Source organism: Arvicola amphibius, chromosome 15 (genome assembly GCF_903992535.2).
Source record: "Arvicola amphibius chromosome 15, mArvAmp1.2, whole genome shotgun sequence".
Classification (NCBI taxonomy): domain Eukaryota; kingdom Metazoa; phylum Chordata; class Mammalia; order Rodentia; family Cricetidae; genus Arvicola; species Arvicola amphibius.
The window spans coordinates 19,442,727-19,467,472 of NC_052061.1; the positions used below are offsets into that span (position 1 = coordinate 19,442,727).

The 24,746-nt window shown below is 48.0% G+C and overlaps 1 protein-coding gene across 2 annotated transcripts in view; it reads right to left on the bottom strand.

Annotated features, from left to right (window-relative positions):
• The window catches only part of Gab1 (GRB2 associated binding protein 1), a 113,731-nt gene extending 89,632 nt beyond the window's left edge, over window positions 1-24,099 (bottom strand). For both annotated transcript variants that reach the window (XM_038312527.1, XM_038312526.1), the window contains exon 1: window positions 23,417-24,099. In XM_038312527.1, the coding sequence (XP_038168455.1) occupies window positions 23,417-23,488 (72 nt within the window). In that variant the 5' untranslated portion in view covers window positions 23,489-24,099. The remainder of the gene's footprint in view (window positions 1-23,416) is intronic.
• Window positions 24,100-24,746: the final 647 nt, after the last annotated feature.

The window sequence follows — 24,746 nt, forward strand, 5'->3', positions numbered from 1 at the left end:
ACATAAATATATATTAAAAATATCTATTAAAAATGTTGGACTTCCAGGCACAGTGGCTGATAATCCCAGCATTTGGGAGAGTGAAGTAAGAGGAGGAACGTCAGAGTTGAGGCCAGCCTGGGCTACCTAGGGAGTGAAATGACAGCCTGGGACACAATTTTTCAATTTCAAATTTCCCATTTCAAGTTAAGTAAATAAAAATAGGAACACTGAGGAACTTAATGTATGGGATTAGGGTTCTTCTCTATTTAGGATACTCAATTCTAAAAGGAAGTTGGGGGGGGGCATGGGATATCATATAGGCTAACTTTAAACTCTGTATGCAGCCAAGGATAGCCCAGAACTTGTGGATCTTTATACCCAATGTTCTGAGTGCTAGGATTACATGTATGTACCACTATGTTCAATCTACAGGGAGCTAGGGATTGAACGAACCCAAGGCTTTCTGAAGGACAGTCCAATACAATACATCTCCAACTAAAGTACAACCTCCTTAGAAAGGCTTTTTAAAAAAGCAATAGTCAAATTTGTTCTTCCCTATTTCTGATACCCGACATTACATGATTTGAAAAAAAAAATCATGGTGGTACATATGAGACCAATCAGGAAGCTGAGACATAAGGGTCAGGAGTTCAAGGCCATCCTGGGGTACGTGAGAACCTTTTATCAAAACACAAGTATTAAAGAAGCACATGCCTTTAATCCCAGCACACAGGAGACAGAGGCAGGCAGATCTCTGTGAGTTCAAGGCCAGCCTGGTCTACAGAGCTTCCAGGATAGCCAGGGATACACAGAGAAACCCTGTCTTGAAAAACCAAACAAACAAGTATTAAAAAACCAGTTTTTTTGTTTTTTGGGTTTTTTTTTTTTTTTTGGTTTTTCGAGACAGGGTTTCTCTGTGGCTTTGGAGCCTGTCCTGGAACTAGCTCTTGTAGACCAGGCTGGTCTCGAACTCACAGAGATCCGCCTGTCTCTGCCTCCCGAGTGCCAAGAGATAAAAGAAAAAGTAAAGCCCCCAAATGGTTGGCGGAGCCCATTTCTGGAGAGCCTATTATTTAGATTTATTTTATTTTATGTATATGAGTGTTTTGGCCTACACATTATATGCACCACATGGTGCCAAAGGTCAGAAGAGAACATCAGATCCCCTGGATCACAGCTGTAAACCACCGTGAGGGTGGGTGCTGGGAACTGAACCCAGGTCCTCTGCAAGAGCCAGGGCTCCTAACCACCGAGCATCTCTCCCGCCCCTTGGTGAGCCTACTAAAAGTACCTTTTTTAACATTTCATTACTGTGATGATGATGGAGATGATGATGAGGATGACCAAAAACAAGGTCTGGCCAGACAGACTCGGCTATCCTCAAACTCCCAATCCTCCTGCCTCACCTGCCTAACAGGCCCCCAGCTTCATTTCCTCGTCTCTGATAGGGCAGAACTGCTGTCACTAATCAGGAACATTGCATCCCAAAGAGCAAGCATGAGCTGGGAAGGCAGTCCAGCAATGGGTCTGCCCCACATGCGTGAAACCCTGAGTTCAGCCCCTAGCGCGGGAAGGAGAAAAGTAAAGTATAAAATAGAAGGGGTAGGAGTGGGCACCTAACTAGAGAAACCACCACACCGTGGTGCAAATCATCAGTCACCCTTCACTGCAATGCTCCCCAGATCTGCCTCCTGTGCCCCATCTTTACACCTGCCACCTCCAAAACAAACAAACAAACAAACAACAGCAACAAACCCACTGTAAATGAAAACATCTAGAAGCCTTCTCTTTTGTCAAAGAAACATCAAGAAAAGTATCTGGACAGACACAGACCCCAGGCCACATCTTCATGGGGCCTCTTTATGATGTGAGCATCACTCTTCAGGGCCCCTAGCTGATCCTGTCTGTCCTGGTTATGATCTCTCACACACAAACCCTCAGAGAAGAAGGTCTTCTTCCCAAAGTGTCAAACCGGCTGGACAAAGGTTGGATTACCAATCTCCCGTGGCACTGTTTAAAATAATTAAATCAAAAATCCGGGTGTGGTAAGATCACTCCTGTAATCCCAGCACTTGGGAGGAGGCGGAAGCAGGTGGATCCAGTGTAGCTTGGTCTACAGAGTGAGCTCTAAGTCAGCACGGGTTACCCAGTGCCACCCCACATTCAAAGAAAAAGTGGTAGAGAGAGAGAGACGATCCGAATTTAATCAGAACTGAAACAAAAGAAAGCAAAAACCAGAAACAGGTTGTGAGGAGAGTGGAGACAATAGTCTTAAAAGGCATATTCTAAAGTCCTCCTCTCCCGAGAACCAGACTGTGTGCTCCCATCTTTACCCCTCTCACCAAAACTCCCACTGCTGCCTGGAGGGTTTCCAAAGGCCTAGCAGAGCTGGCACACATTCTAACACAGTTATTCAAAATATGTTAATGAGGTTAGCCCTGGGCCCACATCACACACACCTCCTTCCTTTGCTCTGTGGGAAGTGAACCTGCGCAGACTTAAACAGGCGTGCCCAACACTCGCTAGGCAGGATGACGGACGCTGGCTGGACACCTGCCAGCCTAGGACAAGCTCTCAGGAGGAACAGCTCCAGGTTTTCCTTTGGGGATCAGTCACTGGCCTTCACACTTTGCTCTACTGGTATAAAAAGTCATTAATGATTTACGTTCCTTGAAATTACCCTAGAGATTTCAAGGCTCCGGATAAGGACGGCAAACTTTTCAAATATGTCTCAGTGAACTGGGCTGCGTCTGCAAAGGAAGAGATAGGAGGAACGGCTACACTCTGCGCAGACAGTGGTGCAGGGACAGCAAGGGACAGCACCGTGACAGTGAAACACATCCCACAGTATCTCCGGAACCCAGCAAGGCTGGGGGACACCGGGAAACCACAAAACAGCTCATTTAGGCTGCATGTGTGAACTGTTCCAAAGTGGTCGATCCTCCTTTCCCTGCCTCCCCAGAGAAACATTTGCTTTGGTCTGAACAGACATTCCAGGCATAGCCTGCATTTCAGAGCCCGAGCTATGCAGCTTCTTTTGCAGCAGGAAAGCACTGCTGGGGGGGGGGGGGGGTTGGAAGAAAAGAAGAAAGGAAAATTTCACCACCTCATCCAGGCTTTAAACGTAGCCTCCGTGTTAGACCTTACACTCCAAGGCCTCGGGTTTCAAGAGCTAAAGCAGAGTTGGAAGGTGTGAGCACAGAACTGCACACCTCTCCAAGGTGACTCATCCTCACATGCTCAGGATTAAACACAGCACTGAATCCAGCACCAGGAAGAAAGTTTTCCTCAGGGGCAGAAAGGTGTGTGGGATTTCCAAAAGTACACTGGAGTAGGATCATCTGTGTGGGTCAGGTGAGCAAATCCCACACACAACTCACTTCCTACTCCTGGGAGAGCACAGACACCATGGAGGAGCCAGCCTTCCTGAAACGAGTTTGGATAGAGTCCTGGGGGTGAGCCGTGTGGTGTGAGGGCTGGATGGAGATGCCAGGGGTGGGCTACAGGGCAGTGAGCAGCACTAACACGGCTGCAGGCTAAAATCTGAGCCTGGATATGCCCGCAATCCCAGCACTGGAGAGGACACCAAGATCAGGAGTTCGAGACCTGGGCTCCAGTGGTCTATTCTACAGTGTGTGGTGGTCATCTGTTTTTAAACACCTGAGCAAATAAAAGAGGCAAGTTGGGATGGATATGTGATATTACTACTACTTTGGGGGTACCTAAAAAAGGCTCTTCTCATGTAGAGACTGGAAGTGAGAAGATTGTGAAGATGGAAGAACTTGCAGGCTGGGAGGAGCCTCCAGCTGCACATCTGGAAGCCGAGTTCTGGTCCAGCCCTGAGTGCTGGAACAAGTGGTCTTGGACAGAGAATGTTTCCTACGCTTACATTTTCTATACACCTCATTTTTTCTCATTAAGAATAGGAGGAGGGTCAGGGTGTGGTTCAGTGGTGAGGTGCTTGTCTTGAAATGCAAGGCCAAAGGTTTAAGCCTAAGTACTGAAAGGGAAAAAAAAGTGTGGCGTTTAAGTCAGTCATGGTGGTACACAATCACAGCCCAAGCATTTTGGAAATCTACCTGGGGACTACCCTGGAGCATGCAGTGAGATTCCACAGGGAGCTGGAGGCCAATCTGTCAACAGCTTAAACTATAGCCTCAAAAAAAAAAAAAAAAAAAATGCTGGACATAGTGGCACATGCCTGCGGTGCCACCTAAGATGCAAGAGGATCGTCCCAAGTCTGAGGTCAGTCTGATCTACATGGAGAGTTCCACGCCAACTGGGGCTACCTAATGAGATCCTGCCTCAAAAGAAAACAAAAAGGATAATAAAGAACAATATAATTTTTTAATCCAGTCATTAAAATAAGAAAAACGGGCCTTTATTGCGTGTGTGCGTGCGTGTGAGGGTAGGTGTGGTCACCATTCATCTTGTTTCCTGAGACAGTGTCTCTTACAGGCCTGGAGTTCACTGACTATGGTAAGCAAGCTGATGGCCAGCGAGCCCTGGGGAGCCATCAGCCTCTGAGGCCTCGGTGCTGGGACTGAAAGCAGGAACCCCTACAGGCAGCTTTCCTCATGGGTTCTGGGAAGGAACGGAGGCTCTGGTGTCTGTGAGGCCCTTTGCTGGCTGCACCTTCACCCAGTCCCTGAACTTTATCTCTTTCTTCCATCACTTGTTTTTACTTGCGATGCTTTAGACTTAGCATGTGGTTTACAGAAACAAGAAACCTCGTGTGAGAACAGGCAGGACTGAGAAGGTGTTTAAAGATAGAGCTCAAGCTGCCCCTGGTACGAGCTCAGGCTTCTCACCAAACATCTAACTTCCCAAGTTGGAACTAAACACGCTTGCTTTTAAAATAATAAATAATTGGAGTATCTTTTACTTGCTTAAAAGTTACTTGACATCTCTGCTGGTTCCAAGTTTCACTGACTTTATGTAAACGGAATCCAAGCCATAAGAATGGACCAGCAAAGAGGCTAAGTCCCTGATGTCAGTTAAACTCTCATGCAGACTGGCATGTGGATAAACAGCCAAGTAAGTAATAACTTAGGAGGCAAAGAAAAGTTGCTGGATCACATAGATAGATTTTTAAAGGTTCAGATATACTGGGAATATTAAGATTTATGACCTAAGCCAGGCATGGTGGAGCACACCTTTAATACCAGCACTTGAAAGACAGGAACAGGAAGATCTTTGGTGAGTTTGTGGCCAGCCTGGTCTACACAACCAAGGCTGCACAGTGACACTATATTTCTGTCTCAAAATAATATTAATTAATATTACCTAAAATCAAATACCAACATAGTATGAACTTCAAGTCCGTCTATGTACATACTCTATTCAAATATAAATAGCTATGAAATCATAAACATGTTATAGGACTAAATATATTATAGTTCAAGGGTAATTCTAATAAAGAAATACTTCCCCTGGGCTATATAAGCCCCCATGGGGGGAGGGAGGGAGGGAGGGAGGGTGAGAGAGAGAGAGTGAGAGAGAGAGAAAACACATATTTCTCTTTAGTAGCTTACAAAGTCAAAAATCTGCTAACCTTACAACCTTTTATCTCTGTGCTAAACACCTCCAAAAGAACACTGAGTGTCAGCACTTTGACTGACAGATTATAAGCCGTCATTTTTTCAGTAGCATTTACATGACTTCCCGATTAGCCTTCCCCCTGTAGTAAGCACTAGGACCCGTTCTCTGGGGTCACTGGAAACCTCTACCTCTAGGTTAAATTTATATGGAATAGAGTAGGCTCCAAAAATAAAACTAGATTAAGGCCAGTAAGAAACATCGAACAAGCACATTACCACAGCAATATCCAAAAACCAGGGTATAAAGTCACCTGGGAGAAGCAAACACTCCTGTGTGTGGCCTTCAGCGCCTAGAGAAGAGTAGCAGCCATGGAGAGCGCCTTCCCGGGTTACCAGCATCAGTGGAAGGAGCTGGCTCTGGGTCACCACCGGCACACAGCAATAACCCTCCTGCTTGCTTCAGCAGCTAAGCATCTACTGACCCAACTCACTTGCTCTGAGCAGTGCACGGGTGTGGCCTCCACCTCCCCTAATGACAATAATGATCCTCAGCACTTACAAAGCAGATATGAAGATGCGTGGAGATCTCGTAGGCAGATGGGTATGGTCCTTAAGCGGATGGAGTGTTCCTGGGTAAGTAAGTGAAGGAGGAGAGGGGAAATGGAAGGTAGAAGAGAGAGGGGGAAGATGGGCAAAATAGTTAGCCTGACTGTATAGTGGCAAGAATTCCAAGGAGCACTGTGAGCAGAAAAGCAAAAATGTCGGAGCCAAAATGGATGGAGCTATTAAGATGGATCGTCTAATAAAGGTGGTGACACCCGTCATATTATAAATATCTCCCAAATCATTATTGGTATCTTTGGTCAATATCTCTCTGTGAGGCAACTCAACAGAACATTAAAATTCTCCCAAGGAAATACTAAGTCAGCAACAATAAAAACCAGTCTTCCAGATAAAGACCGAGTTCATTAGGACACAGCAGGAAGACAATTCCCTCACTCCCCTGCTGGGTGAAGCAACCATTCTTACCTGGTCCACTTCTTGGATGATTTCCTACAATAGGCGGGGTCCTGATCTCTCATTCTCTGGTGTGGACTTTGGGTTATACACATAGAAATGATAGTTGAAAAGCAAGAGTTTTGACATCTGTCACTAAGAACAAGCAGTTTGGTGCTCTTTCTAAACCAATCCCATCTCAAAACCAAAAAGTAGGACAAGCCAGTTTTATATTCACCAGGCAGTGGGAAAGGTATTTGAATTCTGAACTATTCCAGGAAATAATGTAACTTTAATAACACTCTTTCAGATTCTACAACCAGAATAACCAGTACTGTGGTGAAGAACTAATCCCCCTTCATCTCTCCTCCTCATCTCTAAGCCATCCACAAAGTCTGCACCCTCTTCTGAATGGAAGACGTTCTTGTCTGATGGATGTCAACTTAATACCTTCTCTGGCTCGACAACTTTTGAGGACTTAGCAATACTTAGGTACTTTTTAACAGTCTAATCATTCTAAAAATTCTAAAAATTCTCCTTTAGTTCTGTCAACTTCTAAGTACATCCTCATGGAGGGATACTTTTGATGTCAATCACAAACAAAAAAAAAAGGCAAAACTAAACACCTGTATTTCCAAAAATCCCATATTCCCCTCATTTCAAAGAAACAAGAAAAAGTAACTCTGACAGTCAATTCTACCTTCTCATCCCAGTGTAAATGATATTTTTATTAGATGTTTGTTCTTTTCCCCTTTGCACTAAGATCAGTATCTCCCCAAGTATTATCTAAGGCCCACCTCCACCAAATCATCAGGTGGACCAGGGTTCGTTTTTAACTGTGGGATCCTAGGGCTGGGGAGGTGACTCAGCTATTATGTGCTTGCTATGGAGGCCCTGAGTTCAGTCCCTAGCAGTCACAGAAAATAAATAAGTAAAAAGTCAGGTGTGGCAGTGTGCACCTGTAACATTAATGCTGGAAACCCAGAGCAGGGGGATTCCTGGGCCCTACAGACCAGCCAGTCGAGACAATTAGTGAACTCCAGGTTAGTGAGAGGTCCAAACTCAAAAAAATAAAAAAGTAAGGTGTAGAGCAAGTGAGGACATTGGCGGAGACCTTCATCTTCCATCTGTACCAGTGCACACACGTGCGCGCGCACACAAATATGTGTATCTACAAACCCCACAGACAAACACAAAATAGACAGATATTTGCTTTTCTAAAAACAGATTCCCTTTTCTTTGTATGTGCATGTGTGTCTATCTCCAGATATGTACACGCCACATGTGTCATGTGGTCAGATCCCCTGGCGCCGAGCCATGCAATGTGGGTGCAGGAAATGAAACCCAGGCCTTCTGGAAGAGCAGCAAGTAAGGACACTTCCTGATAAGCACCCTCTCCAGCACAACACTTGGGGTTTTGTGGTTTTTTTTTTCTTTTTATTAATTTCTGGACCCTTACCTGTACTTACTAAAGTCATCAGATGGGGGAAGAAAATAAAAACAGCAAGGCTTCACTTTAGAAGTGACCCAGTGACGTCATGAACATAGCAATTTGAGGACCCCCTACCTCAAACCTTCCATTTTCCCAAACCCAAAGGACAACAAGGACTCTCCCAAGTCCTAACTAGGGGCCACATTACACCTGAGAGCCTGTGCTGGGTCTCTTCCCCTTCCATTTAAAACACAGGTGGAAGAGACAAGCAAGTATGGCGAGCAGAAGGCCTACCCTAAAAGAGCAGCAGTGCAGACTCGCTGGCCCGGCTCTGTGGAGACTGCCAATTATAGTAGCCAGACCAGCAAGAGGGCTTGATTACATGTAATTTATAAAAAGTAAACAAGTTGGGCGGCGTATGAACAATGACTGGTGATCTTCCAGCCAAGAGGTAATAAAGAGCACGGAAAAATGACTCAGCACCCCCACCCCCCACCCAGAGACAACAATGGCCTGTGCTCTAGTCTAGTCTAGGAGACTGAGGCAAATGAGTATCTGGGTTGATCTGAAGGACAACAGCTCTTTGGACAGAGGCTCTGCCTTGCACACAGTCTTTCCCAACCTTGGAGTGTTCAAACTTCAGCCACATAGAAGACTGGTCTTGTCGTCCTCACCAACGTGAAGAAATGCTTTGACTCTAGGGTTACAACTGAACCCTGCATCAGAATTGCAGCTTATGGTGGAATCATGGGACAGAAACCCAACAGATAACACGGGGCAGGGGCTGCTCACTGCAGCATGCTGACAGTCAGGGTTGGGCAGTGGTGTGTTGTGGGGCTGGGCTGTGCAATACAGGTTTGGTCCTGATACCACCTCCCTCCAGACGCTACAAGAGACATCGGCCTTCAGACACAGCCAAATGTCTTATGGCTGGGCAAAAAAACGGCCTCCCAACCTCATACCACACTGACCCCTCTACGGAGAAACATCTCAAGAAAAAAGCTTGTTAGTAAGCCAGCTCATGGAGCGTATTTTTGAAATCATAAACATCGCAATGATTCTTGCTCTTAAACATATATAAGGTAGTCTATTAAGCATATATAAGGTACCAAACATATACGTTTTTAGGTATATCCTGATTTTCTGAACATTGTTCTATTCCCAGGGACCAAACAGTGACATCTCAGGATTGCTTGAGCTACCTGGGCGATGACAAAAGTACCACATAACTGAGTTGAGTGACCTTTTTGCCATTGCCCTGATCTATCAGCTGGCGTATGCAGTGGGACTTTATCTGCAAAGCATTTCTGACCACTCAACAGTCAGTATGCCCATGAATGAATTGTATGAATAACAAAAGGGGCAGTATCTGGTGACCAAGGCACTTTAATAGAGCTTAGAATATATTTACATTACAGAATATATTTGTGCTTACCCTGCCCCTCCCTGTGTGTGTACATTCATACATTTTTGCAATTTGCAAGAGTTGGTTCTCCGTATTCATCATATACTCCATCGAACTGAGGTCTTCAGACTTTAGGTAAGTACTCTGTGGTGGTTTGAAAGAAAATGGGCCCCAAAGGAGTGGCACTAGGAGGAGGTGTGGCTTTGTCGGAGGAAGTGTGTCACTGTAGAGGCGGGCTTTGAGGTCTCACATATACTCATGCTCAAAATAACACCCAGTGTCTCAATTCACTTCCTGTTGCCTTTGGATCAAGATGTAAGGCCTCTCAGCTCCAGCTCATGTCTGCCTGTGTGCTGCCTTGCTTCCCGCCATGATGATAATGGACTAAACCTCTGAACTGTAAGCGAGCTACCCCAATTAAATGTTTTCCTTTATAAGAGTTGCCAGGGTCATGGGGTCTCTTCACAGCAACAGAAACTCTAAGACATACTCTTATCTAAATTTTCATTTTCTGCTTGTTTGGTTTTGGTTTGTTGACACAGGGTTTCACTCTGCATCCTCGGCCAGCCTGGAACTCCTTCTGTAGTTCCAGACTGCTTTCCAATGTGAAATCATCCTGTCTTAGCTAGTCGAGTGCTGAGATTATCGATCCAAGCCACACCTGGTTTTACATTTTCTATGCAAGGGGATCCCATGAGAGTAAAAGTACCCGGAGCTCATAGAAGTTGCAATGGACTCTACCCACCAGTATCATACAGTCTCTGGGAAAATAAACAACTATGTAAGGAAATACAAGCAAGGGTGGGAGTGGTATGCTTAAAATCACAACTGTCTTGCACAGTGTGTCTGTGCGGGAGATGGAGTCCAGGCAAGGCCACAGAGAGGAGAATGAGAATCAGCAGAAGTTAGTGTAGTCAGAGGAAACAGATAAAGAAGGTCAAGCACTCCTGCAGGGGCTAAGGTGTGTGCGAAAGCCCAGAACGGCAGGTCTCCAGGCCAACTGGAAACACAAATTCCAGCAAAGCTGAGGCAGAGGCTGCCTGAAGAAGGTGGCAACAATCCTCCTGGATGGACGTGGTCATGATGAAGCCCGGTGAGCCAAGGCGAAAGGTCTGGCTATTAGCAACAGCAAAGGAACGCAGCAGAACCAACAACCTCAGCCCAGGGCGATGGCATCATTAGATTTCTGTTTCAGAAAAATTGCCTAGCTGCCTTCGCAAAGAGATCTCTGCAAGCCTGGACGCAGAGGCCAGCTAACGACTGCAGCTTTCCGTAGGGAAGGCAGCAGAGCCAACAGTCAAGAGCTGCTGGGGTAAACTGGCAGGGTCTGTTTCTGGTCTCTGTGGCCAGAAGGAGAAAGCCTGCGCTCTCAAGCCACCGGAGAAGGGCAGCAGTGCTGTCCTCTGGGGACGCGAGGGGGACACCAGGCCTGAAGAGTGAAATGCTGGCACGCCTACCTGGCCCTTCTACAGAGCAGCTAAGCAATCTGATCCACAGACTGGCTGAGAGAATCCCCAGGTTAGCAGCATAAAACGTGAGCACATTTAACCATGCATTGAGATTTGCATATGGGCTTAATGGCTCAGAAACCACACTTACTAGTTTCTAAGAATTCGTATGACACTGAGAGCCCAGTGCTTTTTATTCTTTAAACATTGTGTATGTGGACATACGTCTGCCACACTGTGTACAGTAGATGATCGGAGAAAAACCTGGAAGAGCCGGTTCTCTTCCACGACATTGGTCCTGGAGATTGAATTGGGTCGTGACACTGGGTGGCCAGTGTCTTTAAAGCTGATCAAGCTGACCCACCTGAGCACATGGCTTTGAAACTCTCAAGGCGTTCACAACCTCACCATGGATGAAAAGCCACTGACAGGGGAAGCAGAAGAAAGGGCACACCGGAGCTCTTAGGAACACCAGGAGTCAAGCAGACTACAGCCTGTGTCAGGAAGGTATGGGAAGGGACTTGGTCATACACACCCAAGAGTTTCAAGAAAGAACTACAGTTCACCCCTAGTCTTGGTAACATGGGGCTCCCCATCGAAGCTGGTGGAAATGGTTCTAGTTCAGATCATGGAGGACTCGGGTTGCCATCCACTACCATACTTGAGTGGCAGGTGAGGGAGCCAGCGGCCACATCTACATAACCCAAGGGTAGCCGGGGAAAGGCAGAGATGCAAACCGAGTATTATAGTCCTGCCCCCACCTTTGAAAATGAAACCAACCTTAACTAAAGCCCTGAAGAAACGGTCTCTTCTTAGGAAGCCTTTCTGAATTCCTGGACCAACCTCTCTTTGCTGAATTTGGTGAGAGCCCCATCTCATACGTCACGGTCATCACGGGATGCTGAGCCTGAACACATCCATGCCCTCTACTCGTGCACCAACTCTTGACAGTGACAGCAGTGTCCCCTGGCCTCTCCTTTAAGTTCTTCACTGTACCTTTATAGCCTGCACTCACGGGGAGACTAAAGGACTTACCCTGAGCCCTATGGGAGAGCTAGTGATACTACACGGTCTTAGACAAATCAATCACTCCCCCATGGGGCTCCACTTTATTCCCTGTAAAGCGAGGGGGCTAGACTCTTCCACAAGTGGGGAAGGAGATGAGCACAACTGGAAAGAGACTAGCCAATGTTGTTTATGTTCTTGGTATGCAAATCAAAGACAGGCTAAATAAAAAGCCAGCGGATGCTGAACACACCTGAGGAAGGAACCAGGAAAGCTGAGGAAGCACTAGATAAGGTGATTTATAATTCTGGATTCAAAAGTCTACAGCTCTTTGGTTATACTGTTCAAGAGATTGCATAAAGTCCAACATTTTAGACAATGCGTAGATGCTCTCTGCCCTCTGGGAATGAATATCCTGCCACAAACAGCAAAGAGCAATGAGTGCAGCAGTCGTTGTCTGAAATACATACACACTTTCTTTTTACTGCGTATACGTGTGTCAGTTTGAAAACCATCTTCAAAAATGCACGGCGCTTGCTGTTTCTGCTTGAAGCATTGCACACTGGGGAATCTGACCCCTGACTATGACGGCTTACAGAAAAATAAATGAGAACCCGTCTCAATAGGACCCGTCTGATTCTGGCCTCTTTCTGGGGGCACAAATGACTTACCTACCTCATGGAGAGGCTAGGACAGAAAAGCAACACCAGAGTAAGCCCCCTCTCCAGTACTCAGTGTCTCCTGTCACTTTCTCTCGACCCTTCGCTGAAACTGGAATCATCAGGGAGAAATTGCAGGTCAGTTATGACCAGAGGCTGGGGTTCAAATGATGCCTCCCTAGCTGAGCCAGGCCATCGTTCCTCATCAAGCCCTACGCCACCCTCGGAATTCAAGAAATGCATGAAAGGTGGCATCTTACCAAGCATCTCTCGTCCAAAACTGAAATTTGAAAGTACTTCCACTGAAAGTCAAGTGTCACCTTGCCAACCAGCAGCGGTCAAATCCTGGCTCCGAGACTCTGACCGGAGCACTGTGGAGAGGTCGAGCTACAGACTGAGCTGAGAAGGGGGTGAGTATTTCAATTCTTTAATCAGGTAGTCATCTCTGGGCGGAGTCCTGCAGTCAGAAGCGGCCCAGCCACATTTCCCAGCACACTAGTAACTGAAGTCGTGCATCACGAGGATGAAGCAAGCAGGCTGCCTACCGAGTGAACACCACCACTATTCGAGTCTTAGGTACCTTACGGTGGTGGCAAGGCAAGTTAGGAGCGGAGGGGAGGGGACTCTGGGAACAGAGAAAGACCAACTTTTCTCCGACTTACGAAAATTGGCAAAAACAACGTTACAGCAACAGGCAAGCCAATGCGTTAAATACAACAGAAACCACAACAACAATATGCCAAGCTCTCAAAATCCCTATGCCACAGGACATGCTAGAGAAAACAGTGCCAAGTGTTTGCCTGGGCTAGAGAGGTGGCTCAACACTTAGAGCATTCTCTGTTCCTGTCGAGGTCCTCTGCTCAGGTCCCAGCAGCTGCACTGTAGGTTCACAGCTGTCCATCACTCCTGGACCAGGAGCTGATTTCCATTTGCTACCCTCCACCAGCACTGGGGACACGTGGTGGTAGTGCAGACGTGTATCCCGGCAAACGCACCCATGCAAAATCAAACAAGTCAGTCTAGAGAGGTCTTTAGAGAAACAAAATTATATTTATCCGCTTATTTCATGTAGTGATCTAATGCTAAGGTAAGTCCCAGTTTATCTAGTGTTGTGAGAGTAAGCAATGCAGCCTGATTTGCTTCTTGATATTGTGCCCCTATTCCTCAGAGCGGTGGGCCAGCCTCTTTCCTAACAGAAAATGGAGCTGTCATTGTCACTGGCCGTGCGCTGTACTCTTGAGAAGACCATCTAAAACCGGACTCAAGCTACTTGATTCAAAGCAAAAGAAAATAAATAAAAGGGGCGGGAGGAAACCCACTTGACAGTATAGTTAAAGCAAAGTTCAGTATTTTTCTTCGTTTAACAAAATGACAGGAGATTTTTTTAAAATTGAAATGTTTAGATTTTAGTATATTGTTTTTAATTCAAAAAAACAATGTGGCTATTTGGCTCCCACCTCCCTCTCAGGACATTGTTTTTTAGAACAGACATTTACCTAGGCCAAGGATGAACTCAAAGCAAGAAGCTGAGAGAAAGAGAAAGAGAGAGGAGGGAGAGAAGAGAATAAATAGAAAAACCTAGCAAACGCAGCACTCTTTGCAGTGCATAAAAACGAAAGATAACTTAGTTCAGAAAAATGACCAACATCTCTGGAAAACACACCAAGGCAAGGAAAGGATGACTTAAACAGTAGGAAAATATCAAATCACTCACGTTACCCTTTCTGGTCGCTTTCTCCTTTACAAAGTACACCTTCCCGGTGCGCTGCGCAGTGCCTACAGCAGCACAGCTAAGGCGAGCCACATGGAAAATTTTTGCTGCAGATAATGGTGCAGGACAGGACTTGGCGGCTACCAGTGGTAATCAGCAAGCTTCAAGAGCTAAAGTAGCAGAGATAAGGACCAAATATGCACTGCAAGGCCCTGCCCTCAGAGCGGCAGGGCAGCCCAAAGCCTGTGAGCTTTCCATTTTGCTACGAATTTGGAAATGAGAGGTTTTCAAATAGGGAGATACTTTTTCCCTCTAGGTGTACAAAAGAATTACCTAAAATATAAACACTCTCTTTCTTCCAGGTCAGGAACCCTTGTGTTATTGAAGGTGCCCCTGTGTACAAGACCGGAATGGCTCATCCAAAGCTTCTAGCTCCTGAAATGACTTTGCCTAACGATTCTGAAGCCTAATTGTTGCCTACAATTCATGAAAGTTCCCAAACCACCCCACCCTGAGTTAGCAGTGGAAGAAGGGTCTACATATTTAACAAATTTGGAAATTCACATCACAATAGACCGCTTTCTCCTCAGTAATCATAAAGAATACTAATTTATTTGTGCTGCGGTCCAAGAAGAGAGGAGAAAGAGCCTCGCGTGTCTAAGTTTTCTGTAGTTAGTGGACACGTGGACTGAGAAAAAGACAGTCACAGAAACGTGACTTTCCTCCAAGTTCACATGGCAGATTCAGAGGCAGCTCTGGTTTGCTGAGAATGAGCATTGTCCGTGCAGGGAATGGGAGATGAGAGACCCTGACATCCCATCAACAGTCAGAAGCGGTTTCACGTGATCCGCTGGTATTATTCTCACCCCTCCAACACTGGCTGGCACTCACACAGCTGGGCTAAGATGGCTTCCAGAGTCCAAGTTCAGACGCTAGCAGCTCAGAAGCAGAGGAATCAAAGGCTCTTTCATTCTTCTTCCCACCCGAACATGCTCCCTCTCTGTTGTACCCTGGAGGCTTGCCAGGATGAATTATTTAGCTCAAAACAGACATAAAGAAATCTTAAATACACAGGTGCCTTGGAATTTTAATAAGCCCAGGTGACCATACAGGTTGCTGTGTTTCTTTCTTTTTGGTTGCAGAAAACACACTGCAGTTAGGAGCCCATGGGAACCTGGTTAGGTCATAGCAGAAGCAGAATTTCTTCAGTGAGAAGTTACAGCTGACATCCAAACTCTAGGTTTGAAGCCCAAGCATCCTGAAGCACTTCTTGTCACTTAAACGTCCTCTTTTCTTTATTGAAAACCATCCTTCCCTTAGGATTCTGCTGCAGCTGAGGGCAGCACCTCGAGCCTTCCTGGAAGAGCCTGAAACGCTGGTGGCAAGTGTTCTGTGGTCTCTCCTTCCTGTTCTGCTCACAGTATGAACGCTGAGGCAATTACAATCTGTAGCCCTCATCTGGCATTTAACCACAGATAGTTCCATAGCCAGTCTCTTCGTAAAGCTATTTAAATGTGCATGCATCTCTAACTTGTTTTCACAGATTAGAAACTCCTCACAGGGAGGGAAGGGACAAATGTCTCCACTGCATTCCACACAGGGCCCAGGACCAAAGCTCCCGGAAGCAGCATAGAAGCTGTGGACTTCTACCCTGAGCCAGGCCCTGCTTGTCAGTGCCCCAGCACGTGAGCACTGCAGCTGACTGTCCGGCTGTCCGTCTGCCTTCTGCACTAACTACAGCCGTCTGTCCATCTGCCTCCTGCGCTGACGGCAGCCGTCTGTCCGTCTGCCTTCTGTGCTGACTGCAGCCAACTGTCCGTCTGCCTTCTGCACTGACTACAGCCGCCTGTCCATCTGTCCACCTGCCTTCCGCGCTGACCACAGCCGACTGTCCGCCTGCCTTCCGCGCTGACTACAGCCGACTGTCCGTCTGCCTTCCGTGCTGACTTTAGTCGACTGTCCGTCTGCCTTCCATGCTGACTACAGCGACTGTCCGCCTGCCTTCTGCATGGACAGAAACATTGGGGAGGCCACAGAGAATTCCTACCATGTTTCCACAAATATCAGAGATGAGCAGTAAGGCCTAACACACAGCTCCCTGTCTGCTCTCTGTCATCAGGAGATGTCTAAAAGGATGGTCTAAGAGGATGCTCTGGCTGGAGCTCTCACTGCCCACCCCCTTAAGAAAACAGGATCAGGTAGGAGGCCAGAGACACAGCACAGCACTCAGCCTGAGTTTCTTCCCACAGCCGGCGGCGAAAGGCACAATGAAATGCTCAGTGCTTTTCATTCCCTCGCTATTCTGAGTCTCAGACTCAGTTCTCCTGCCTCTGCCTCCGCGGGCCTGTAGGTCTAAGCTGCAAGACCCCCCCTTATAAAGATACAATGTCTGTTTTTTTGTTTTTGTTTTTAATTTTAGCCTCAAACTATGTAACTATGAGTGACCTTGAACTTCTGATCATTCTGCCTCCACCTCCCAAATGCTACACCATGGCCAGTTTTCCACAGTGCTGAGGACTGACCCAGGGCTTCACCTGGCATGCATGCTGGGCGAGCACTCACTCAACTACTCCACATCCCCAGACCAAAGGAGATCTTAATATGTTTTCTAACGAGCAGAATTCTAAATCTGTAGCCCTGACAGATGCCTTGATGATTTAGCTGACCTACCCCACGCTAATCTTGTTCATTTTCAAGAACAGGGTGTCTAACAGCCAGAAGTTCCTTTTTAGGTAGGCTAGCCAAACTGGAAGCTGGTTGGCTTTAAGCTGGCTGAGAAGAAGACCACCAGATGGCTGCTAGCTCAATGATAATCCCATCTGGACGGCAAACAACGCACCTCCCGTTGTCAGTACAGTTTAGAGCTGCCGTGTTGACACTGGAAGGAAGGATAAAAGGAACAAGGAAAAGCAACACTTGAATGATCCAAGAAATCTCCACCTATTCCCAGAAAAGACACGAATATTCCTCCACTTCATTAGCCTGTCCCTCCTCTCATATTTTTTTTTAGCCTGTCTATAACTTTCCCAATCCCAAGAGTTGAAAAGTTTCTAAATCCACTTCCCACTTCTGTTCTTGGCAGAGCTGAATGTCCTCTCCACAGCCCCATGAGAGCTGAATGTCCTCTCCACAGCCCCATGAGTGCTGAATGTCCTCTTCACAGCCCCGTGAGTGCCTGCACCTTGCTTTTGGTTCCACAGTTTTAGAAGGAAAGGAAGGGATCCAGTTTGGGGTAAAAAATGTCAATGAAACTACCACACGACATAGTTTCCAAACAGTAACTCTGAACCCCCAAAAGCTAACAGTGGTATTTAGGGATCCAGTGAGCATAACGGGGGAGTTTTTTTTTTTTTTTTACAACTTACCATTCTGCCCAGGCACAACAAAAGAATTACCTATCATTAACTAGTACGAAGGCTTAACATAATTGATAGTTAAAGCCCTGTGTTAATAGACAATTGTCCTGCCATAATTCAGAAGGTGGAGTGGAGACAGCAGAACTTGAACTGTATTGTTCACTAACATGAAGATCACAGGGGGAAACATCCTCAACTGAGAAGCCATACGACTTCAACATAAGGCCATGGGAGCAGACCTGGGGCTTGAGTTTAGCACACAGCCTCTGTTATCCTTGAGCCAAGAGGATGCTGCACGGGCTCCCCTCCTCCATGTCAGATGGCAGGTGCCCACCCAGTGAGAAAGGGTATTTGTTTCTGGGCTCATTTCCAGACCAAGGGGTGTGTTCCCAAAGTCCAGACAAAAAAAAAAACTGCCCCGTTAATTGACAGCCGCGGTAGACAGAGCTCAAGCTGGGGGACAGATGGCACAGCCACCCGAGAACTCGCTGAGGCCTTGCTCCAGAGCCGTCTGCTCACAGGCCGCCTTGCTCCGGCTGCCCAAGCAGGTTCTCTGACTGAGAGGGAACACCTGCTCCACCCGGACACCCGCCCAGAGCTGGCAGCAGGCTGTGTGTCCGAGCTCCCTGGGTGTCCAGGCTGGAGGGAGACTACCGGGGAAGCTCCACCTGCAGAGATACGATGAGAGCCAGCTGGCTGGAGGCAACCCTTTATTAACTCATTTACAGCTACTTCTGTGAAAACTTCAAACTCTACTGAAAATTCAACCGATACTTAAAAAAAAAAAAAAAAACGAAACTTCTACTGGGTTTGTTCTTTGAAGTTTCCAAGTATGTATAACGTGCACTCTGGATATTATAATCCCCACCAGTACTTTTAAAATAAATCCTTATGAGTCTGAACACCTATCAAGATGCATCTTTTATAAAATATCAGGAGAGATGTTCAATGGCTACCAACACAAATACAAAAGTAAAATGTTTAGGGAGATAAGAAGCCTTAACGACCGACCTGATCACTCCACACAGGTACTGAATCACCACATTGTAGCTCCAAATGCTTGGACAGCAGTTAAAACAATTACATGTTGTTTGAGACGTCACCTTGACAAGGCTCATGTCTACTAGTAAGGACAATCTTATTAATCTTACTTTTTATTAGGGCTGCGTGTGTGCAAGCGCATGCGCGCACTGTACCTGCGCACGCGTGCGCCAGGAAACTTGGGTTGAGGTCAGAGGACAACTTTCAAGAGCCAACTCTCTCCTTGCAAGGATGAAACTCAGGTGATCGGCGTGCTCTTATCCACTAAGCCATCTCCCCTCCTCCACCCGCACCCTCCCCACTCCCTGCCAAGATGAAGCTTGAACTTTGGCTCTTCCTGCTTCCCCCTCCCAAGTGCTGGGATTGCAGCTTGAGACAGTGTGACTGGTTCAGAGATGCTGGACATCAAACCCAGGACTTCCTGTCTGGTAGGCGAGGCCGAGCTACATTCCACTCCTGCAAATTTAAAGTTTAATAAGAAATTTGAGCACTACCCTGAAGTTCCCTCATCTCTACAACCCTGGTAACTAAGCTTTAGACAGCATTCAACAAAACTGAAAGCCGGGGGACGCTCCGCTCCACGGCAGACAGACTTTCCCAAGCTGTCAGAGAATGGAGCATGCAGAAAGTTCTTACCGCTCTGCACAGAAAAGGCTGCAAAGAACCAAAATTAACGTTGACTAAGGAATCGACTTCCAACTCGGGAGTCTTCTTCCTTTATCCCATGTCACTTTCTCTCTCTGGGAAGTTCAAGGAAGTTTCCTCTACTGGATGAGCAAGTGAGAAAAGCAGAAAGTTCCTCTACCAGATGAGCACAGGGCAAGCAAAAAAAAAAAAAAAAAAAAAGCACGAAAATTGACAAAGGGAGCAAACACAGAAGCAGGAGCTGCGAGGAATTTGTCAGGGGGCCACGTTATGAGATGGTTTTAAAGATGAAATCAATATAACTTTATCTCGCATATGCATTTGGTATGCATGTATGTTCATACGTGGCCACACACGTATGTACAGGTACAGGTATGTGAATCTTGTTTGCAGGCCCACAAATGAGATCAGATGTCTTCCTCAATTCTTCTCCACTTTGTTCATTGAAGGAGGAACTCTCGTCAGTGCGGGAGCTTGCTAATTCCAGCTAATCTAGCTATGCAGCTGGCCTGAGTATGCTGTGTCTAGCTCCCTAAACGTGAATGACAGGCTGCCACCATATCTCCCTGCTTCTCACATGAGGTCTGGGGATGAGAACTCCAGTTCTCATAATCATGAAGATGAGGCAAATGATTTATCCACTCAGCCATCTCCCTGGCCCTAAACTTTTTGTTGTTGTTGTTTTGTTACTTACAGACCTTAACAATCATCTCAATCATTGTTTGGACCACTCTACAAATACTGCAAAGAGTGAGACAAAGTCCCACAGGCAATATTTCCCAGCATAACCACAATGCTCAAACTCCCAGAAGTGTCATTTAATAATTACAGTACGAGCCTCCAAGATAAGCTTTTCACAGTGAATCTGCTCATTAAAAACCATTATCAGGCAGAAAGATGGCCCAGAGGGTTAAGGCACTTGCCCCTAAGCCAGGCAGCCTGGGTTTAATGCTCAGGACCCACATGGGGGAAGGAGAGAACGGACTCCCACAAGCTGTTCTCTCACCTCCACTGCATGTATGCACATACACATACAATAAATAAATAAATAAAGACGAGACTTTAAGAAAAAGAAGTGCCATTGCGGTGACATATCTTTCATCCCAGTACTTGGCAGGCAGAGAGATTCCTGGGAGTTTGAGGCCAGCATGATCTACATATCAGGTTCCAGACCAGCTATGGCTACATAGTCTTTAAAAAAAAAAAAGGCGAAGAAAGACAGCTCAGTTGTGAAGCATTTGCTACTACTACGTATGAGGCCTCAGGGCCTTGGATTCCACCCCTATAAACACACACACACACACACACACACACACACAAATTGAAAAATAAAAACCATTACCAATCAGTCTTTGGCCTACTTTGCAGGATTCTGTTCACCAGAGAAAACAAGACTAGAAAAATGTATGTGCACATGGCCTCTCTCCTCCCTGGTCAAAACTGCTTTTGCAGAAACAAAGCCAGACACCAAAGTCAAAGGTTCAAGAATCTGAGGACGTCAAATCTTGTGGGGAATAAACCACTTGGCAGTCTGCCATGCCATCTTCTTGGCAGTCACCTGTTCACCGTCATCCTGGGCCGTCCTCACCTACTTCACAAATGTGTAAAGAATCACCAGTCATCTGGAGAGAGAACTAACTCAATAACTCCCACAGAAGCACCAGGAACTCAGCTCAACCCCCAAACCCCTTGTAAAGGCCAATCACAATGCTGCACCTTGGCATGCCAACGGAAGAGAGGGGGACACAGGACTCCTGGATCTCACTAACTGGCAGCCAACCGTAGTCAGTAAGTCTGAAGTCCCAGAGAGACACTTCGAAAAAGGCGAGGGGGATGGCTCCTGAGGAACGGAACATCTAAGGTTGACCTCTTGATACCACACGTAAACATACACATACCGGCATGCAACACACATGCACTCACAAACACCTCGGAGTCGGGGGGGGGGGCGGGCAGAGAGGGAGCGAGGGAGACTAGCTTTCCACCCTTGGCTTCCCCCACATCCTCTGCTTACTGAGAACACAATTTTAGGAACCCAGTTTTCTCCTGAAGGCATCCATAAAACCCCAGACCACTCAACTTGGACATGCAGACATTTCGGCCGCCTTTCTCCATGTATAATTTGTTGTTCCCCAAACTTTTAAAAGTATTGAAGAGCAAAGACCGGGTCTCACTCTTCAGTGCTATGACTCTCTGCTCGGAACTTCTTGAGTTCTCAGATAACAGGCTCACAGAAAAGTCTAGTCTGAAATGCCCGTATGACCCAGGCTAGCCCCATGTTTGGCAAACTGCTGTAGAATATGGCCATGAGACCACGCTTCCCTGATTCAGAAGCTAACAGGGTTTGGTCTAATTGGGACTTGAATGGGAGAAAATGGTTGTGGTCAACAAATGATACATGTAAATATACATAATCATACACGTATATAGTCTCCCACACACTTTCATTTTTTGTATCTATTTATTTATTATTAATACCTGTATTGGTAATAAACTTTGTTTTGTTTTTGTCTTTGAGAGATAGCCCCGGCTACCCTAGAATTTGCTATGTAGCCTGCACTGAAGCCTGAAGCCTCCCATTTCTGTCTCCCGAGTCCTGGGTGGTACGGGCATATGCCACCATGCCCAGTTTTTACTTCATTTGGCCCTTGTTAAGACCATTTGCTGTGCTTGATTTTCTTCTTGCGAGGCTTTTCCCGTTCAGTACTTCCTCCCCTTGTGGCTGGTGCCTAGCACAGAGCTCAGTAGCACTAGTGAGACTATCAGCAAACAGATTGTACTTTAGCTCTCCCAAGAATCCTAAAGGCATCTTTCCTAAGCAGAGCCTTTCAGGCCTAGTGTTTCCAGCTCCCCACCCTCCCCTTTCACACACAATTGCCTCTCTACAACTCATCTGGAGACGCCACTGCCACTCTCAAAGTTTTGCAATCAAGTTGCCATCTTTACTAAGATATCCAGGAAAACCGTGACAGATGGAAAGACATCTTTGAGAGGGGGGAATCCTCTGACAATTTATTAAAATATTCTAGCAGAAAGTAAACCAGAAACTGCGGGTGAGTTTTGGGAAATAAATGCTCCCCACACACATACACACACAGTTTCATGGAAGCAGGCAGGCAGTGAGTAATCGGATTAGCTTGGTGGAGATTCCCTTCAACCAGAAACAGGTTTCATCAATACTGGTAGTGTCTACCGAAGGGGGTACACTGAACATTTTGCTTTTGGAAAACACGCTTACTCGAAAAATATTTGCTTCGGCTGCCAGGACAGAGTGTCATTTCTTTGTTGTCAGGGGACATCGTAAAATTAGCCGATCTGAAGGAAGGCTTAAAATTCCAGAGTTCTGAGCCTCCTCAGATTTCCACTGAAGTAGTAGTGTAGGTTCCGTCACGATAGTTTCCCTAACAGCGAACACAGTTTAACTCACGACCGGCATCTTGAATAAATTATACAAATACCATTTAAGCCGTTGTGGTGCCCTGGAAAAGAATCACAGCACTCAGAAATCCCTGCTGGCTTCAGCTGTCCTGCGGGGCTTGACAGCGCGTCCGAAGGCGCCCAAACATCAGCCACCAGGCTCCCCCCAGCGCCCTCCTGTCGCATCAAACCGCCAGCCTTCTCGGGCCAAACTCCAGCGTCCCTCAAAGCAAAACGGCGAAAATGTGAACCCTGCTAAGCAGACGGTAGGGCGCGTAATAACTCCCCCACCCCTTTCCCTGGTGCGAGTATTTTGAGAAGTTCGCCTATACTATCCACTTCTCGCCTAGAGGAGCACAGGGGGCGCGAACCCAAGGGAGAACCGATGATCAGTACTTTCTTCGCGGTTTCTCGGTGCGGGGAGATTTAACAACTCCTCCATGTGAACCTGATGCAGATAAGCGGAAGGCTCTACCTCCCCGTGTCGCCCCACACTTGCTAAATAGAATTACCGACAAGGAAAAGTATGTATGCAGCCGGCTTTGAGCCTGGGCTCCTCTAAGGGGAGACGAGGCCTTCAAAGGAGGCGGTCTGCAATATGGAGGAAGAAAGTTTGGCCGCCAAGTGGACGTCAGGGTGCGAGTGGACCGCACCCGGTCCGAAGCCAGCTGGCCCAGAGAGGGATCGAGGAAGAGGAGGGCGGGATTCGTGGCAGAGCTCGGCGAGCAGGCTGCTGCTGCTGCCGCGGCCGGGTACCCTGACCTGTACTTAGTACTTACATAACGCTTCAACTTCTTCTCCGGAGGGGACTTGCGGAGCCATCCTGAGCAGACCACTTCGCCGCCGCTCATGGTGCACGCCGTGAGGACTCGAGGGCCAGGCACCGGAGGGGTCGGTGGAGACAGTGGACGCGCTCGGGACACGGCGGGCACACACAGCCCAGAGGTCCCCGCAGCTTCCCTCGACGGGGCGGTCAGGTCCCGCGCGCCCTGGGTCGGCTATCGAGCCTCTCTCTTCTGCAGATCCGCGGACCAAAGCGAAATCCAAGCGGAACAGCGGGGACCAGAGCTTGCCGGCCTTCTTTCAGTGCACTCTCCTGGCCGCCAGGCGCGGCGGGACCGCCTCGGCAGCGGTCGGGCTCGGCTGGGGCTCTGCCGGGACCCGGAGCCCGGAGCTCGATGCCCAGCGCTCCGCCCCTCGGGGACAGGACCTCCCGCGAGCGCTCCCTGCTGCGGACCCCAAGCTACACGCGTACACACACACAATGCCCGCGCTCAGTGTCCGCTCCGCCCGCTGGCGCTTTCAGTGAACGGGGCGCGATCTTCTCCTTCTCCCACCTCCGAGGAGGGCGCCCGGGAAAGCGTGCGGCTTCCCGGTGTCAGCGGACGCGGGAGCACTTCCCGATCCGCCTAGAGAGCCCAAGGACCGGCGGCGAGGCGCGGGGCGTCGCCGGGCGTCGGGGAGGTCGCGGGCGGGCGGCGGGAGGGTGGGTCTGCGCTCCAGCCTCTGACGAGGGCGGGGATCGGCGCAGGGACGAGGCGCTGGGCGGCTCTGCAGCGGGGAGGGACCCCCTCTGTCCCGTCCCCTGCGCTCCTCCCCCACCCGGGGGCGCGCGGCGGGTTCGGGGAGGTGCAGCCCGGGCCCGGGCCCTCCTTCTCCTGGCCTTTCCGCCTCCCCTTCCCACGATCGGTCGCCTCTAGCTTCTGCCCAGACTTTCTCTGAAACTCCTCCGGAGCTCTTCCAGCCAAAACAAGGGCCAGGGAGGCGGGGCCGGCGCTGGGAGGGAGCGAGATGGCAGAGGCACCCTGGGATCTGTAGTCAGCCGCGCGGCGCGCTGGGGTCCTCGCCGCCCCGCCGCCCCGGGCTCGCGCGCTGGGGAAGGCTGCGGTCTCCAGGAACTCAGCGCCACCCCGGCACGAGCGCGGGAGCGGCGGGCACGCTCGCCAGCTCGGTCTGAGTTTGCCATCTTGACACTAACCAGTGTCAGGAGTTTGGACTTGCCTGTACCCTCGTGATACGGAGTTTCAGAGGGTTTTCTCGACTTGACAGCTTGAAAAAAAAAATAACCCAGCCAAGAAGGTCCCGGTAGCGTGAGGCTGAAGGGTGTGA